The sequence below is a fragment of the Miscanthus floridulus genome, chromosome 7 (genome assembly GCF_019320115.1).
Source record: "Miscanthus floridulus cultivar M001 chromosome 7, ASM1932011v1, whole genome shotgun sequence".
NCBI classification, from domain to species: Eukaryota; Viridiplantae; Streptophyta; class Magnoliopsida; order Poales; family Poaceae; genus Miscanthus; species Miscanthus floridulus.
Genome location: NC_089586.1, coordinates 39,328,018 through 39,345,462, shown reverse-complemented (window position 1 = coordinate 39,345,462; position 17,445 = coordinate 39,328,018). Strand labels below are relative to the sequence as shown.

The 17,445-nt window shown below is 43.0% G+C and overlaps 2 protein-coding genes and 1 non-coding gene across 3 annotated transcripts; 2 read left to right on the top strand and 1 right to left on the bottom strand.

Moving 5' to 3' along the window:
- The first annotated feature begins 3,251 nt into the window (after positions 1-3,251).
- On the top strand, positions 3,252-4,134 carry LOC136463071 (E3 ubiquitin-protein ligase ATL31-like). Its single transcript, XM_066462112.1, has one exon. The coding sequence runs from the start codon at positions 3,331-3,333 to the stop codon at positions 3,976-3,978; it is 648 nt and encodes a 215-aa protein (XP_066318209.1). The 5' UTR covers positions 3,252-3,330; the 3' UTR covers positions 3,979-4,134.
- A 447-nt stretch (positions 4,135-4,581) lies between these two features.
- Positions 4,582-5,621, top strand: LOC136463070 (putative RING-H2 finger protein ATL69). Its single transcript, XM_066462111.1, has one exon. It carries the CDS (start codon positions 4,735-4,737, stop codon positions 5,317-5,319), a length of 585 nt encoding a protein of 194 aa, XP_066318208.1. The 5' UTR covers positions 4,582-4,734; the 3' UTR covers positions 5,320-5,621.
- Positions 5,622-12,103: 6,482 nt separating this feature from the next.
- On the bottom strand, positions 12,104-12,213 carry LOC136468222 (small nucleolar RNA R71). The gene has a single exon (XR_010761755.1). It is a non-coding gene; the product is annotated as a small nucleolar RNA R71 (small nucleolar RNA).
- Between the last annotated feature and the right edge of the window lie 5,232 nt (positions 12,214-17,445).

Genomic DNA, 17,445 nt, shown 5'->3' with positions numbered 1-17,445 from the left:
CCTCCATGTGCGGATTCGTCGGTGGTGGCGTGTCCAGGTGCGGATCTAGGATGGCAGCAGCGTGGGTGTGCAGTTGATGCAGGGGATGGGGATCCCCGTGGGATTAAATCCCGAGCGGGGACAGGGATGGGGAAGAAGTGCTCCCTATGAGCCTTCATGGGGACGGGGACGGGGGAAATTTGCCCCCGCGGGGACAGGGATGGGGTAGTAACCCCCGACGGGGAATTCCCTGTTGACATTTCGAGTAGTGATGTCAGTCTACTACTGGAGACAAAGAAGTTTTTGGCCTCCAAAATTTGATATGAAAGATCTTGGTGAAGCTTTCGTTCATTCTAGGGATCGAGATTCACCGAGATAGAAGTAAAGGGGTATTAGGACTGTCACAAAAGGCATACATAGAAAAATCTTAAAGAAATTTAGTATGCACAAATGTAGTCCCTCACCTGCTCCTATAGTCAAGGGCGACAGATATGTGGATTTTTAATGCCCCTAGGAACCAATATGAGATCGATCAAATGAAAGCGGTTCTATATGCTTTCAGCTGTCGGAAGCTTGCAATGTGCTCAAGTATGTACGCGCCCTGACTTGGCATTTGTTACCGGGTTACTTGGCAGATTTCAGAGCAATCCTAGAATAGAACACTGGAAATTAGTAAATAAAGTCTTGTGTTAGGACCTAAGGCGAACCTAGCGAAATTTGTACTTGAGTTGTACCAAAGATGACCTAAGGCGACTAATGATCTGGTCTGCCTGGGTTTGTGTTATGAATAAATTTCCAGCTGGTTGAAATCTATTCGAATCGCCGTCTCTCCCGGATAGTGAGAAACTTGGCTAGCTCCAACATCGTAGTAATTGTATTATGGAATATGATAGATCGGATAATGATGGAATTAGTATACATGTTATGGTTACTATTGTATGCTCTTAAAATGATATACCACATGTTTGGCACATGATAGTTGCTAATCTAGAGATGGATAGTTATAATTAACTTGATGACGAAACTATAATTGTATAACTGAGTTAATCGCTTTTTATGCAAAATATTGTCAAGCTACCTCCACTTATATAGCCTTACATAATCCTTGGAGTCAATTTATTTCTGATTTATGACGGGTAAGTCTAGCTGAGTACCTTCTCGTACTCAGGGTTTTATTCCCATTGTTGCAGATGGCACAGTATATCTTGGATATTGCAAGAGTTGCTTCCATCCCGCTGTGGATGAGGAGTAAGCCTCGGGCGGGCATCTTTATTAATCCCTCTATATGCTGTTGTGAACTGTGATCGTATGTTGGCACTGTATTAAACTATGTTGGCAAATGCTACTTTCGAACTTATTTTGCTTCCGCTATTATCTATCAAACTTGGTTTGTAATAACTCTATTTCGTACTCTGATGGATGAAATGTCTGTGAACTTTATGTAATATGTGACATGTATGTTGAATCATATAGGATCTTGGTTGTATGTGGATCATTTATCGATGTATGTTGAATCATATAGGATCTTGGTTGTATGTGGATTAGTACTCGACAGACTACCGGGTTTATATCGGCTTAAGTACGACAGTGCGACCGCTTGCGGGCTGCCATTGTACTTGTGCTCTTATAAATTGGTCGGTTCTGCGACAGAGCGGGTCACGCCGTCGCGCTCCAGTGTGACGGCCGCGTATTTGTGTTTCCCCTTTTGGATAGAACAAATGGTTTTCACTCTTAAAATTGGGACCTAATCTTTAAATAAAGTCAATGGTCATATTTCTTGTGTACTAACAGAAAAACTCAAGACTCATCGACTATACATTAATGTTCAAATAATGATGCCATGTGGTAAATTTGAATTCAAATTCAAATTATAACATTTGAATATTTGAATTTGAATTGTTGTTTAATGTTATACGATGAAATATTTGTGATGGCCGGCAATGTTCACATGAACTAGAGTGTTGTTGTAGACTGAAAGAGAAATGAAAAGACAAAAGGATGCATAGACGGCACAAACAATTGGGTACTATAATTTTACTGTCCCTCTATTTGTTTGCAAATACACAGATGGGGACAACAGATGAGGCAAATGGCTGGAGCTCCTAGGTTATTTGGATCCACTAGCTAATACTCCCTTTGCCCCAAATTATAATTCAGTCTAACTTTTGTAAGAGTCAAAACATATCAAGTTTAACCAAATTTATACAATAAAACAATAATGTTTATAATATTAAGTAAGTACTCATTAGATTCTTCATTAATCATATTTTTATAGTATATCTATTTGATGTCATAAATCTTTGTAATTTTTTCTATAATTTTAGTCAAACCTAAAATGCTTTGACTCTCTAAGAAAGTTGGAATCCCTTATAATTTGGAACGGAGGGAGTAAGTGATTGGAATCTTAGAATTCTTAATGCCCAGTCTTTACTGTGTCCACACATACTGCATCGGAAGGGGAGGTGGGAGCGCTGCTCGGCTGGGAATTTCTTCGTAGAAGCAACAGCCGAACAAACTATTAACTAGGTGTACATTTGTCTTTTGCTATTCTCCTTGTGTCCTAAATTTGTCTGGATGTCGTGAGTTTGCCTCACTGAATGTAAATGCTGCCATTGGATAACAGCTATCTAAATGCGAATCATGCAGTGTGAAAATAGCTCTCTAAATGTGAATGATGCTTTGTGAAAACAGCTCTATGAAATGTGAATAATGCAGTGGTGAAAGTAGCACTCTGAAATGTGAATAATGCAGTGGTGAAAGTAGGTCTGAAATGTGTTCACTTGTGAAAGCTTCTAGTTTGATATACTCCATTTCATATCCTATGAATATTCAAGATAATTAAAATATTTTCATTTACAACGTTAATTTGCCATGTGACAGTTCTAGTATAATACTACAATAATATCAAATGGCTATATAGTTAACATGGCATACTTGATAACTATAGAACTGTAGGAATTAAATGCTGCAGCTAGCCTATGAAACAGTGAGATGAAAGTGTGCATTGAGAGAGCTTGTTTCATACTTAGTTTCCAATAATGTCACGTCTTGAAAATAGTGAGATGAAACCTACCACTGACACTGACCTTATACTTTGACCTCGAATGACAGGATTGACAGCCACGAGACCAAAACTGCGGCCATAGGCAGTTGATAAGAGCAAATCCTGAAAACCACGTGCCCAAACTGCGCGCGCTATGCCAGTCGTATTGGCAGTTTGTAAAGCAATTGTAACCTCAGTGTCGGGCGTTCTGTGTCTATTTCTTGCCGCGCCTACCTACCGTGCACCCATGGTAGCAGGGCAAAGCCTGTCATCCTGGTGCAGGAAGAGACAGCGACGGAATACTCATAATGAGCAGTACAGCCACGATTATGCTCTCCGCCGCGAGTTCGGCCGGCGGCAGCGATGACGACGACGTCGAGTGCCGCGCCTGCTACGGCGTCGTCGTGGCCTGCGTGTCGCTGCTCCTGTTCTGCGTTCTCGCGGCCACCACCGGCGTTGTTAAGGCCTGCGCCGTCACCGGCTTCACCGTGGTGCTCTTTGGCATAGTCGGCTGGTTGATACCCTACGGCGGCGCCACGGCCACCTGGGGAGACGCCATGGGCGCCGCGCGGCGAGCTACTCATAACGACACAGGCGCCAGGGTCATGATGGCGCTTCGGCGGGTCAGCTACTCCTGCCCGCTCGGTGGCGCGGCGGCCAGCTACGACCCGCCAGCCTTTGCGTACGAGTGTCCCGCCGATGCCGACGGCAGCGGCAAGTCTGCGGGCAGCGCGCTGTGCGCGGTGTGCTTGGAGGACGTGCAGCGCGGGGAGACGGTCCGGCGGATGCCCGCGTGTGGGCACCTGTTCCATAAGGACTGCATCGACATGTGGCTGCAATCGCACACGACGTGCCCGCTGTGCAGGTGTGACCTCTCGCCGCGGTGGCGTACCACGAAAACCATCGCGACGACGGTGGCGGCGCAGTCGTCGGCTTACGCGCTGCCGCCGGTTTAGTTTTCAGATTGTTTGCAGCATTTCTTGTCCGGAACATTATAGCGGGCCATAGTCTCTCTGTGATCTGTATATTCCTATGTGGGTTGCACACATTGTTCGTAGGGTAAATTTGGTCCACGGTGAATATTCGGATAGACAGGTTCATCATCAAGCCTACCAAACTATTCGATGATCGATATTCCTATGTGGTGAATGAGCGAACACTGGTAAATATTTAGCAAATTTGAATATAAAAAAAAAACTTGTTGCAGCTAATGAAGCCGCTGACGTATATGTCAAGCTCTAAAGTTTTCCTGTGTAAGAAATACTGAAGGCAGTCTGTCAGTCGTTTTCGATTTTGATATCTGAAGTCTCGATCAGGCTGGGAAAAGGAACATTTCTCACGTCTAATCAACGTGCCCTGACCAAAGTGAAGAGATAAGATCTTTCGCTCAAAAAAATGCGTTTACGATCCGCCAAAAGCGGTCGGTATCAAAACCAAAACTGGAACCAAATCAAACAACCAAAACTGCGGCCACCAGTGGCCAAGCCAATACCTGGGGCCAAACAAACCCGCCGCGGTGCCGCGGTCGCCAACGAGCGATTGGAATTGGAAGCCGAACGCGGCCGGCACGCCGCAGAGTCCAAGCACCAGCCACCTATTTCTTGCGGCCGAGACGCTGCGCCATGGCAACCTCGTGACGTGACGACACCGCACGCGCCGGCGCGAACGCACAACGCTTACCACTTTTTCGCAATCTTAGATTTGTTTTTCTAATGCCCAACCCGCTGCCGAGCGGCGCCCGGCCCAACGACGGCTCCCTCGTCTGCTATGGCATCGTCGTCGCCACCGCGTCGCTACTCCTGCTCGCCATCCTCGCCGCCACGGTGAGTATCGTCAAGGCCTGCGCCCTGGCCGGCGCGGTTGCGGTGGTGTTCATCGCCGCCGGCTGCGTCTCCCGGCGGTGCGCGGCAGACGGAGCCGCTCCTGCGCTGCCCACGACGGTGGCGATGATGCCAGCCGCGCGCGCCCGCGCCGCGTGTGGCCTGGTTGACGCCGCGATCGACGCGCTGCCGGCGTTCGCGTACGCGCGCCATGCTGGCACGTGTGGCGCCGAAGGTAGCAGCAGCAAGTCCGGAAGATGCGCACTCTGCTCGGTATGCCTGGAGGACGTCGAGGCCGGCGAGATGGTCCGGCAGCTGCCGGCGTGCGGCCACCTGTTCCATGTGGGGTGCATCGACATGTGGCTGCACTCGCATGCGACGTGCCCTCTGTGCCGGTGCGACGTCTCGCCGCAGCCAGTAGCTGTGAAGCTGACGGCAGCTGCACATCCACGGGATGGTGCGCTGCCGCCGGTGTGAGCTGCTGAGATCATACTCACGGCCGGGAGTGGGTCCTGTTATGGTGCGACTAAAGGTCGTCGATTTTTGCTAAAGCAGATGTTCTGTTTCGGGAAGAGACAATTATTCTTCAATTCTTGTGACCGATTTGTTTGATTGTTATTATATATACTGGGGCTTGAGAATTCAATAACCACAGCTGATAAATTGAAGAGACTCACTGCAACCATTACATCACATGTTCCTATGTACCATGATCTAAATTTTAGGTCATTTTATAGGTCTTAAAGGTTTCAAACAGGAGGTCTAAAATGTTAACTAAAGTTTAGCCAACTTCATAAAAACTTTAGATCACACACATAAGTTACGGAAGGGCTAGCGTCCGGACGTAGCTCCTGCGCGTTATCTTGCACCGCATCCCACCACCTGAGTCCGCATCCCATCCAGCGCCCACGTCCTCGTGTCTAGAAGTCGCACCGCGCCCCCGCGCCCATTCCTAGGCCCCACGTGAGTCCCGTCACCTGTCCTGCCTGTGGATGCGTGTCCGTGGAGGTATCTGCTGGCCACAGGTTCCCGCACGGTGACTCACGACGACGCCCCCAGCACTAGCAGGCAGCTGTCCATCAGCCACCGCCGTCATTGAAACATGTGCTCTCCTAGTTCCACTTTTGAAACATAGAGATGAAATACTTGCAATATACGTCTGAAATAGATGAAATATTTGAAATATAAGCTTAAAACATGCGTGTATATCCATAGCAACATATGCAACATCAAAACCTACTTTTTCAACATCCAGATAAAACACTTGCAACATGAGTTTGAAACATTCTAAACTACTTGAAACACGCTTGAAACATGCGTATAGAGCCATAGCAAACATATGCAACATCTAGCTAAAACAATGAAAACATATATTTGAAACACTTGAAACATAGGCTTGCAACATACAAATATTGTCGTTGCAACATATGCAGTATCGCAGATCTACTTTTACAACATCCAAATAAAATACTTGAACACAAAATCTGAAACACTTGAAACACAAAACATCGCTGGCGGCCATGGCCTACGTTGTGTAGAACTACGGTAGACAGCAAGTTTGGGTAATGGGTACGTCATGAGCAACGACTAGCGACCTCCTCCTAGTGACGCGGCGCACGTTGTAGCTGCGATAGCCGAGGGGGACAGGGGCACTATAGGGGACGCCCCAAGCAACACGGGATGGAGCCGTGCCGCGGCACGAGATTGGGGCAGCGTGCGGCGTGGGGTGGGGCGCGACAAGGATGGTCGCAACAGAGTGGGGCCGGTGGATGGCGTATTGTTGACGGTAGTTATCATCCATCACAAACCGTCAACATAACTTGTATAAATGCACAAAAATGATCACCAACATATCACAAACCGTCAACATAACTTGTATAAATGCACAAAAATGATCACCAACATAGGTTTATGGGTTTTTACTGACAATTTCCACAAGGTTTGGCGAATCTGTGTTTTCAGCAAGGGTTTATTCAGAAATTCGTCAAGGTGGATCAAATCGTCAAATGAAATCGTAATTATCCACGACAAAAATTGCTCCAGAAGGTTTTAGAGGACACCAGAGGGCACTCCACCGAAGAAGACCGCAAGAGGATGCCAGGTAGGGCCGGTCTAGGGGGCCCACCTGTCACCCCCTCCTTCCTACGTCGGTTCTCCATCAGCTTAGGGATTGCATCTACGTCGTTCTTTCAAGTTGGTTTGATCCTGATGGGTTAGGATTGAAGCTCCTCCCTATATATAGCAGCCCCTGCCACCCCTCAGGCATAACCCTGATCATAAGTCAAGATCATATCAGAAATTAGGGTTTCCAGAGAGAATAGAATAGATCTCTAATTCTTCAAGATCTAGTCAAGATGAGATCATTACCTTACACTTATCATTTATTTATCATTTGGCTTACCCCTATTATAGCATGAGAGTTGAGTTAATGATTTTATCATAAGTATATATATTTGTCAAGTACATCTAGCCACCCCATTGCCTCCTCCCTGTGAAAATATATAAATAACGATACATGGTATACTCTCGGGTGAAATGCTACAATGGTATATTATCTGTGTGGTTACGGATACTTAATATATAAATTTACAAGTGTTCTCAATAAATACCAACAAATATTTCTAGCATCATTGCTAGGGATGACAACCTAGTAAAAGGTGATGTTAAGAAATATCAACAAGCATTTCTGACGCCGTTGCCGGAGTGGGACACAAGGCTAAAAGAGAATTGATCAAATAAATACTTATTGATGAAATCATAACTATATACCTCTGCTTTAGCAGGCTTACGCTTGTTTGTCTTTGTTTATCTCTTATACAGGGTATTGCAGGATTGGTTATGATTCATCAAAAAAATTCATCAATCATAATCAAACCAATCAAGAGGCAGCTCAACACCATTTTCTAAAGCTATGGATGAAAAGACTCTGCGTGAATTCTCGGCTCCAAGCACTGAGAACTTTCGCATTGGACCAACACTCAAAACCAATAACCTTGAGTTTGAGCTCAAGCCAAGCCTCATCAACATGGTGCAAGCTACCCAATTTAGCGGAATGACACATGAAGATGCTAGCGCTCATCTTCAGAATTTCCTAGAGATTAGTAGCACAATCGTCATCAAGGACGTCGCTCAAGATATCATACTACTCCGCTTATTTCCATTCTCATTAGTAGGAAGAGTGAAGCAGTGGTTCTACACCAGCAAAGATAACATCAATACATGGGCAAGATGTTCGACGACCTTTCTAGTTGTGGCAGAACTGCCCAAATTATATGGCCCACATGTGCCCGTCATTGTCTCCCAAACTTCTAACTGTAGCACACATAAGACACACAATCCCGGTAGTCTGTCGGGTGCCTCGGTAAACCCAAATCATCCACTTTTTCTTTCCGAGGAGGATACATCACAGAAGACATTGTAGTATTACAACAGTTTATACAAATATATTACATTGGAATAAACAACGGAAGTCTTACTAACCATAAGTTTATAAATCATTCATTAAGTTATTACAATTCATAAGTTTTAGCCAACTAGGCAGTAGGGTAGCATGACAGGTACCACTAGCAACACATAAGAGAGATTCACCCTGCCCAAGGGTGCACAACAAACTTTTCTACTGTTGGCTCTCCTCCTGCAACAAGGGTTAACAAACCCTGAGTAGAAAGGTACTCAATAAGACTTAACCGACGAAAAGGAAAGACTCCAAGGATATGTAGGCTTGACGGGAATCAAGGTAAGTCTGTAGCAAGAATCAAGATTAACTTTTGCAGAAAAGCTTACTAATGATTGATCCTTACTTTCAATGTTTTAGCTCAAGTTAAGTCATTATTAGTCTCCAGTTTGCACCTGATCTAAAGCAACCACTTCTTTAATCTTCACATGTCATGATCATAAGTATCATTGTTTCATTTGGTTAACTACGATTTAGAGCAAAGAATCGAGTCTTCTTCTCCAAGAAGCAACGGCGATTCGAATCGATTTGGCCTAGCTGGGGTTTTCTTACCACACGACATATGTAGGTCCCGGACCTATGTATATCCACCCTCACTTGGATCTTCTAGAACGTGAACTGGTCTACGCTACCCGAGGATACAAGTACTCCACCTCCCTGCGTCGTCCCAGACAAATTCACAGGATGGGTACACACTACTCTCACCATCTCCCACTCCTAGTGCGTAGTTGTGTTTTCACATAATGGAATAGCCAAGGTATCAGGCTTACCGGAATATGTGGCCAGTACTACAAAATCTTGACTCATAATAGGTCTACAACGAATGGTCCTCAATCCACACAGGCAGAGCACTATGTCAAGACTCAAACTTGACGCAAGCAAAGAGTCCGCCCGGATCTCATTTTAAATTCATGATTATTATCAAATCACAGGGTATTCCCGAGTAAGAACATGTGAAATAAACCTTGTTTCTCAACTCTTAGCTACTAAGCATGACTAAGCATCATAAACTACTATTACTAACAGGGTGATAAGGATGGATATTGAAATATCAAGGTAGGAATGCAGCCGTTGGTAATCAAACAACTCCTATTTTACTTAAATGCATAAAGCATAAGACTTAAATGAATAACATTTATAAAACACAAGGAAATGGTTTATACTCCGAGGCTTGCCTGTGGTGTTGGGGTTGTCGAGCACTTCAGAAAACCCACAGATAAGACAACCAACTCCACTGAACAGAAAACCACTCCTAGGGACTTGCTCAACAACGAGATCCCACTCTCAATCACTAAACATAAGTAAAAATGCATGCTTTAGAGTGATGATGAACTTAACATGGTTTATGATGATCAAACAAAATTAATTAACTTGAGTACAGCTTTCCTTCATGGTAAAATTAAGTTAATTAATCACAAAGCAATATTAGTATTATTATTAATAAGTTGATTATGAACACAACCAATAAGTAATTAATTTGCCAAGGAACATCAGAGGTGCTTGTGTCCCAAGGTCTACAATCAATCCAAAATCAATCTCAACTCATTTTATGATTTATCCTAATTATTTTAGCATTTATTAATTAAGTAAGTAAAGGCATGTAATTAAGTGGATAATTAAAAATTATCAAAACAGCACCAAACTTTTTGTGCATCTAGTTTATTACACATAACATTTACACAAAAAGTTTCATGATTAAAAGAATTTATTTTAGCCTATAAAAATCAAGGAAGATCCATTTATTAAATAAAAGAGGTACTTTTTAAGCATGCAAAAACTATTGATTTTCATCATTTTCTATTTTTCCTAGGTAGAGCATACAAGTATAAGCTTACCCAAAAATTTTCATAATTTTATCACATCCCTATATTTTTCTATGAGTTTAACAAGTACTGTACAATTTAGCATTTTCTGAAAAAAGATAAAAATGAGGAAAAACATTTTTCACTCAACACCCGCCAGCCACAGAGGCTGACAGGCGGGTCCCCTGAGCAAACAGTGTCACTAACTGACTGCGGTGACCGACTGGTTGACCGGCGATTTCTCGCTGACGGCGAGGTCCCCTACGGCGCGGTCTACTCCGACGTGTTCCTCTCCTACCCGCGCATCCTCCGGTGGTACCCATTGATCCCCAGGCGCACCACAGCTACAACGGTGACGGCCATCGCGGATGGCGGCACGCGGAACGTGCCATCGGCAAGGTCTCCGGCCACGGGTAGGTTACCGCATGCTCACGACACGTCTACGCAATCAATTGATCGAAATGGAGCTCCGCTCAAGCTTGCCCACGGCCATGGCGGGCGGCGGGGTGGATCACGCCGGCAAGCCGATGTTCCAGCCGTTAGGACTCGGTAGAGGTAAATTGGAGGGCAAGGTTAGCTTTAGGAGCTCACCACGAGCTTGCTTGGCCTGATGATTGAAGCGGGGACGCGGCGGAGAGAGATGACCAGCGGTGGTGGTGGTTTCGGCGGTGTGAACCGACGGTGAGCACACGTTTTGGCGCAGCCTGAAGGAGAAATGATCAACCATCAAGTCCACGAGCATCACGGTACAAAGGTGAGTAAGGAACATAAGAGAGAAGGAAGATAGGACAGCCGGAGGTGGCTGGCCACGGTAAGGGTGGTTACTGCGGAGCTCTGCTCGGCGGGGAAGAAGAAATCGACGCGTGGTTGATTTCGGTGGGCAGATGTGATTTGAGCGGGTGCAGGCGACGCGCAAAGGCGAAGCAAAACCAGGTGCGCAAGCAATTTGGATAGGAACGTGACGGTGGTGATGAATTTTGATGGCGAGCCGAGGTCACCGACGATAGGGTAGAGACGGGAAATAGTAGGAGCGGTTGGCAGCTCAGGCTATAACGGCGAGGGACGAAGCGATGAGACGCGCCAGCAGCTGCTTGAGCTCGGACACGCCAACAGCTGCGTGTCCACGCACGCAGAGGCGACGCTGGAGGGCGGCGGCTCACCGGCAAGCAGACAGACTGCTTGCTTGTACTGCCGATGAACAATACGTCTGAACCCGATCTTCTCTCCTCTTTTTCTCCTCATTCCAAACATCAACTCAAGATTCTCCAAGAACAAGACTAGTTCATCTTCATGCAGGGATTGCAGGCTCCAACTTTTCTTAAGGAAGCTGGTATAAAAAACTCACTGGTTTTCAAGATCCTGGTTTCCAAACAGGAGCACTTTGAAACTGAAACGGTAATTTCAGTCTAGGGTTTGCAAAATTAGTTTGGTTAAACAACTTTGGTAATTAATTGGTGATTATTTATCAATCAAACATTTTAAGCAACAACACCATTGCATAGCTCAAATTTTGTACCGATAAATGATGATATTGTTTGAACAAGGTTATTTATAAAATCCAATTTAATAAATCCTCCAAAAATGAATTCAAACAATGAATTCCATGACTTAGGCAAAAATGTCTAAATAATGAATTTCAATTCTGATTTCAATTTTGAGGTGCAAATTTTAGTAGTTTGAACTTGATTTCATACCCCACACTTGATCCTAGTGTAAAGTACACTCTTTACGCTACAAAGTTTATTAGGGCATAATTTCAAGTCTTTAAGTGAAATTCAAAAATAGAAGGTCACAAAGTACCTCAAAATGATTTTTGCTTCTTGCTCATTACATCACACCTAATGCATTGCATAACCTACAAAATCATCTTGATTTTAGTAAATGCAAAGCATGGTTAGCTACCATGGATGCTTTCTATGCATGATGATGACATGGCCAAGTTTTAGTGATGTTTAACACCAGGGGTATTACACTAGAAAAGTTTTTCCTTATAGGCAAGATGAAATGCCTTAAGAGGAAAAAATCTCCAATTTCCAACAACACAAAGGAGAAACCATTCCAAAAGTATGGAAACATTTTCAAGAATACATTTCAGATTGTCCTCAGTCATGGGATGGAAGATTGGTTGCTCATGCAAGGTTTCTACCATGGATTAATTCAGAAAGCTCGTGAAGCAACTCGATGCTACTTTTGGAGGAGCATTTATGTCACTCACCCTTAGAAAAGCTGAAACTCTTATGGAAAAGATAACCTCTAATCAAGGTTGGTCTCAGGGAGATATTCAACATTGCAATAAGAGCGAAGAAGCACCAGAAGAGGTGTGTGCACTATCAATCAAGATGGACGTAATGTTGAATTGGCTCGAACAATGAGCCAATTACAAGAAGGATAGTCAGGCCATTCAAGATGCTTATAATGCCTAAAATATATGTGGAGAATATTTGGGGGTTGATTTCCCCGAAAATCAAGAGGATATAAACATTGTCATCAACAACCCCGGTCCACAACAACAAAGACAAGGATGGGGACAACAACAACAACAGGTCGAATTACCAAGGTAAGTACCTAGGTAATTACTATAATTCTTCTAATCCTAAATAGACATCCTTGAGAGATTTGATCTTAGAACAAGCTAAGATTAATGAAAGTATTTCTAAGAAGCTTGTTTCTAATGATAAGGTCATAGAAAACATAAACACTAAAATGAAAAGTTTTTCTTCTGCTATAAAAGATCAACTTAGCTATAATAAAAAGATAGAATCGCAATTAGCCCAGTTGGCCGCTGCTTTACCTTTTGCCACTAACCTTGAAAAGGTCAACACCATAACCACAAGGGGTGGCATGTCCACTCGTGATTCTCCATATCCGACAAGGACAGATAAGACACCAGCAGCAATACGAGAGGAAGAAAAAGAGGAAGCAGAAGAATTTGGACCTAAAGCACAGGAGATGATGCAAGATTTCCATGACACCACCCTCCTTCCATTTCCACATAGAAATTGAAAGGCTAAAATGGATGAGCAGTTTGGTAAGTTTATAGAGGTAAATCAAAAGTTATATATCAATATCCCCCTGCTAGATGCCATACTGGTACCTACCTATGCAAAGTACCTTAGAGACATTCTGAACAACAAAAGACCACTGCCCACCACTGAATTAATCAAGCTAATGGAGGAGTAAAGTGCGGCTATCCTCAACACATCACCGGTAAAGAAGGATCCAGGATGTCCCACTATTGATTGTTCGATCGGAAACCAGAATTTTGAGCATGCGCTATGCAACCTGGGCACCAGCATCAGTGTCATGTCCAAGAAGGTTTTCGACAAGCTCAACTATTAAACACTCACACCAACATCAATGTGCCTGCAACTAGTCGACCAATCGGTCCGCTACCCTACAGGAATCTCTGAAAATATTTCGATAAAAATAAGAAACTTCCTTGTTCCAGTGGATTTTGTAGTACTTGATATGCAGGAAGACATGAAGACACCCCTCATACTTAGGAGACCCTTCCTGAGCACTACAAATGCACACATTGAAGTCGGAGGCGAAGAAATCCGATTCCATATCAATGGGAAGGAAGAGCGATTCACCTTCAAGCCTAAGACTGGAACAATGCTCTAATTTGGAATGGCGCGAGAGGCAAGAGCAACCGTCAAGGTCTCCATCTTAGGGACTAATTGATGCACCCGAGGGATGAATAAAACTAGAGAAGTCTGGTTCGGTGGAATTAAAATTCTGAACCCTCTCCGGGATGTAAAATCGATAGTTATCTATATCTTCCTTTACTTTGCATAAATTTACTTTTACCTCAGCATATTTATTTTTCTACATTTGCACTACATGAGGAAAATAAAATAAAAAATCTTTTCACTACATCATAAAATGTTAAGCCGCATGTAAATAATTCTTACGGAGCATAAAAACCCAAAAGGATATTTACCGTGGAGGCGTAAAAATTTAAAAATACCATCCATTCATCTTCTTATCATAAAATATTTTTGCATTGCATATATATACATGTGTATACGGTAGAAATATATGAAACCAGGACCCACATGAGGCACCTAGGACCCACTTAACCACCACCAAGCACCATGCACCATTCAGGTCGTATCTCCATCGAAAGAGCACCGACGCCCATCGAATTTTGCTTAAGAACGAAGCAAAGGATCATCTGGTGGAGGATGAGGCCAAGTGGGCCCCATGTAGGGCTGGTCGGCCCCACCACTATAAATGGCCACCCTTCTTGGCTGCTCTCGGCCTCAACCACAACTGTAAACAAGCCTCTGAGTTTGAAAATTCAATTCCCAAGTTCATAGTATAAAAATCCATTTAGTAGAAGTGTTGTTGAAACTAGGAAGAGTGAGTAAGATTAAGAATAGAAGTGCTTCCAAAACTAGGAAAAAAACCAAAAAGATTGAGGGTAGAAGTTCTATCAAAATCTTGATTAGAAAAATTCATTAGGCAATCAGAACGACTAACCCTTGGATGACTGACTTCTGGATGGCTAACTGCTGACTTTTATTTCTAACCCGTTCCACAAGTTTTGTTGTCTTTGGATTTTTACAGAACGATGAACAAGCTAGTAGGCAAGCTCACCCATGTGGGATCATCCTGTTCTACGAGAAGCTCTTCTTCCAGGGCGAGCGCCGACATGCAAATCGACGTACCACCCCCTGCAGTCGGAGTGCCACCCCAGTCATCATCAGCTAAAAGGAACATCTTGTTGGAGGAGAAGCACCTCAAGTTACAGAACAAGCGAGAGAAAGATGCCTTCAAGGAGTTAAAGACCACAAGGTTCGTGCAGACATCTGCATATGATCCCACCCTTCTCCAAGCAACAGGTATGGATGTTGAATTTGTTTTCATTTTTAGAACTATTGGTTAGAAAAGCGTTTGGAATATTAATGAGCAAGGTTCTAAACTCTTAACACAGGAATTTCTATGCACTATGCAACTCACTAACATTGAAGTTAATTTTAGACTCTTTGGGAAGGAATTTTCTATCCCCTGGAAGGAGTTTAGTTTGCTTCTAGGATTTAATTCATAGTGCGTAGTTGATGTAGACTCTGCTATGCAAGATTTTGATAAGATGAAATTCTAGAAAGAAATTTCCAAAAAACCTCAGATGTACCATCCCCATACTAGTGATATCCATCACCCTACACTATGGCTTATGCATAAGTGGATAGGATTTTCTCTGTTTCCTAGACCTGACTTTCGCACCGTGTGGGTTGATGATCTTAAGTTACTTTATGCTATAGTGAAGAGAAGGAAAGTCTCACCCGTTAAATTCAAGATGAACCAATGGAAGGACGTTTTTGATCTCATGGGTGATGTTGAGTGTACCTCTTTGGTCACTCGCATTGTCCAAAATTTGGGACTATTGAGTAATGCTTCAATTTCTTACATTGATACGAACCGCTGGTACCTTGATTATGATTACTTTTGTCATGCCCATACGCTGAAAAAGAGAAAAAATGGACAACTCATAATGATGTATCTTGGGTACACAAATGAGATTCCGTTACCTAACTAGGATCTCGGTTTGTATGCTATGAATTCTTTCACTTTTGACATGCAGGTTAAGGAGGCAGCACCTCACAAAACTGCTTCTATAAGGTTGACTCATAATCCGTAGCCTTGATATCGTGGCGATGACCCTATTCCAGAAGGACCGACGTACACTAGCTATGCAGGCTAGGATCAATCAGGATCTTCCCGCATGTACTAGACTGAGCAAGCTAGTTGGCAGCAACCATCCCCACATCACCCTGAAAGCTCCTGGCAACAAGGTTCAAGTGAGCAGTGGTAGCTCAAAAACTTCGACAACTACTAGCAACAATACTATGAAGAAGTTTCAAGTGGCCACCAGGGAGGACGTATGTATTTCTCTACCCATGGCTACAATGATCAGTAGATGGATCATTCCCGCCTCGACACCAGGCTGACCACCATTGAAGAAACGCAACAAGGCATACACAACACCTTGAATCAGCATTCTCAATGGCAGGCAGAAATGGGAGGCGCCATTACCAACATCCAGCAAAACCAGCAGCAACAGAATGAGAACTAGAACTACTTGTTCTAGAATCTCAACATCGACCCGCCGTACTAACCATCTGCAGCAACACCCAGCTTAGGGGAGGAGGATCCCCCATTTATCTAAGGTAAGTTTTTCCTTTTCTAGTACTTTATTTATTTTCCTTTTATTTATTTATTTTTGAGTTTATTAAAAAAAGATGCATAACTAAAAACAAAATAAAAATTTGTCTTTATCCTTTATATATATCAGTAATGTGTGATCTAAAAAATATAAAAACAAAACAAAAAGAGTGTGTATAAAGTTTGCTTTAATTTTTGTTTTTAAGAGCTGAATAAATAAAAAGAACCTGAAGATGATATCTCATAATGGAAATGATGAATAGTCACTTTGTAGTAATTCCTTTCAAGTACCTAGTTTTCAGCCATAAATTCTTCCAAGTTTTGGATATGATTGATTTGACATGAGAATTTGCTTAGAACATGAAACTCGTGGGTAGCATATGCTTGATCTAAGTCTAGGTAATTGATGCATATGATATGAGAAGGTCTTAGCTGCTATTTATGTTGTTCCAAGTGATACTAAAGTTCTGGAGATTTCTTTTGAGAAACACATAAAAATGTCACATGATGAGTTCCTATATGAAAAAGCTTGAATTCCTACCAGAGCCAAACATGTTATTTAGGCTAGGAAAACCTCCACTCATATATGCTGCTTGTGTTGCATTGAGTTTAGTCAAGCTTTGTTGACCCTTATGAGAGATTTGTCATGCTCTTAAAATCAAGATCACGTACACCCACATATGCACTACACCTACACTGGAAGTAGGCGCAAAAACATGCTTTCCATTTAGATCCACCCAAAAATGTTTTACTTCTACACTGGGGTGAACACAAAAAAATATTTGATAGGTTTTTCATCCACCAAATAAATACTCCAAGTTCTTGTTACTATCTCTCAAAAGTTTTGTTATAGAGAAGAGGCATCGGCTATGCAAAAGTTATTCATAAAAAATAAGAGAAAGGAAAAGTATTGAAAAAATGGACAAGCATCCGAGATATTTAAAACAATAGGTACTCAGATGCCCGCCTGAAAAAAAGAGATAAATATGATAGCCCATGTTTTCTTGCAAGGTTATTTCCAAGTTTCAAAAGAGAGATATGTTTTCAAGGAGCGTAGAAGAATTAGATTAGCCACCATATATATCCACCATGTTCCAACACATGCACATCTCAATTTGATTGTATGACTCAACTCTCTTTGGATCCGAGGTTTGACTTTACAATATATGCATTTTAAGT

Excerpts from the sequence above, each read along its gene's own strand:
- LOC136463071 (XM_066462112.1), top strand. The coding sequence starts at position 3,331 with ATGAGCAGTACAGCCACGATTATGCTCTCCGCCGCGAGTTCGGCCGGC.
- LOC136463070 (XM_066462111.1), top strand. The coding sequence starts at position 4,735 with ATGCCCAACCCGCTGCCGAGCGGCGCCCGGCCCAACGACGGCTCCCTC.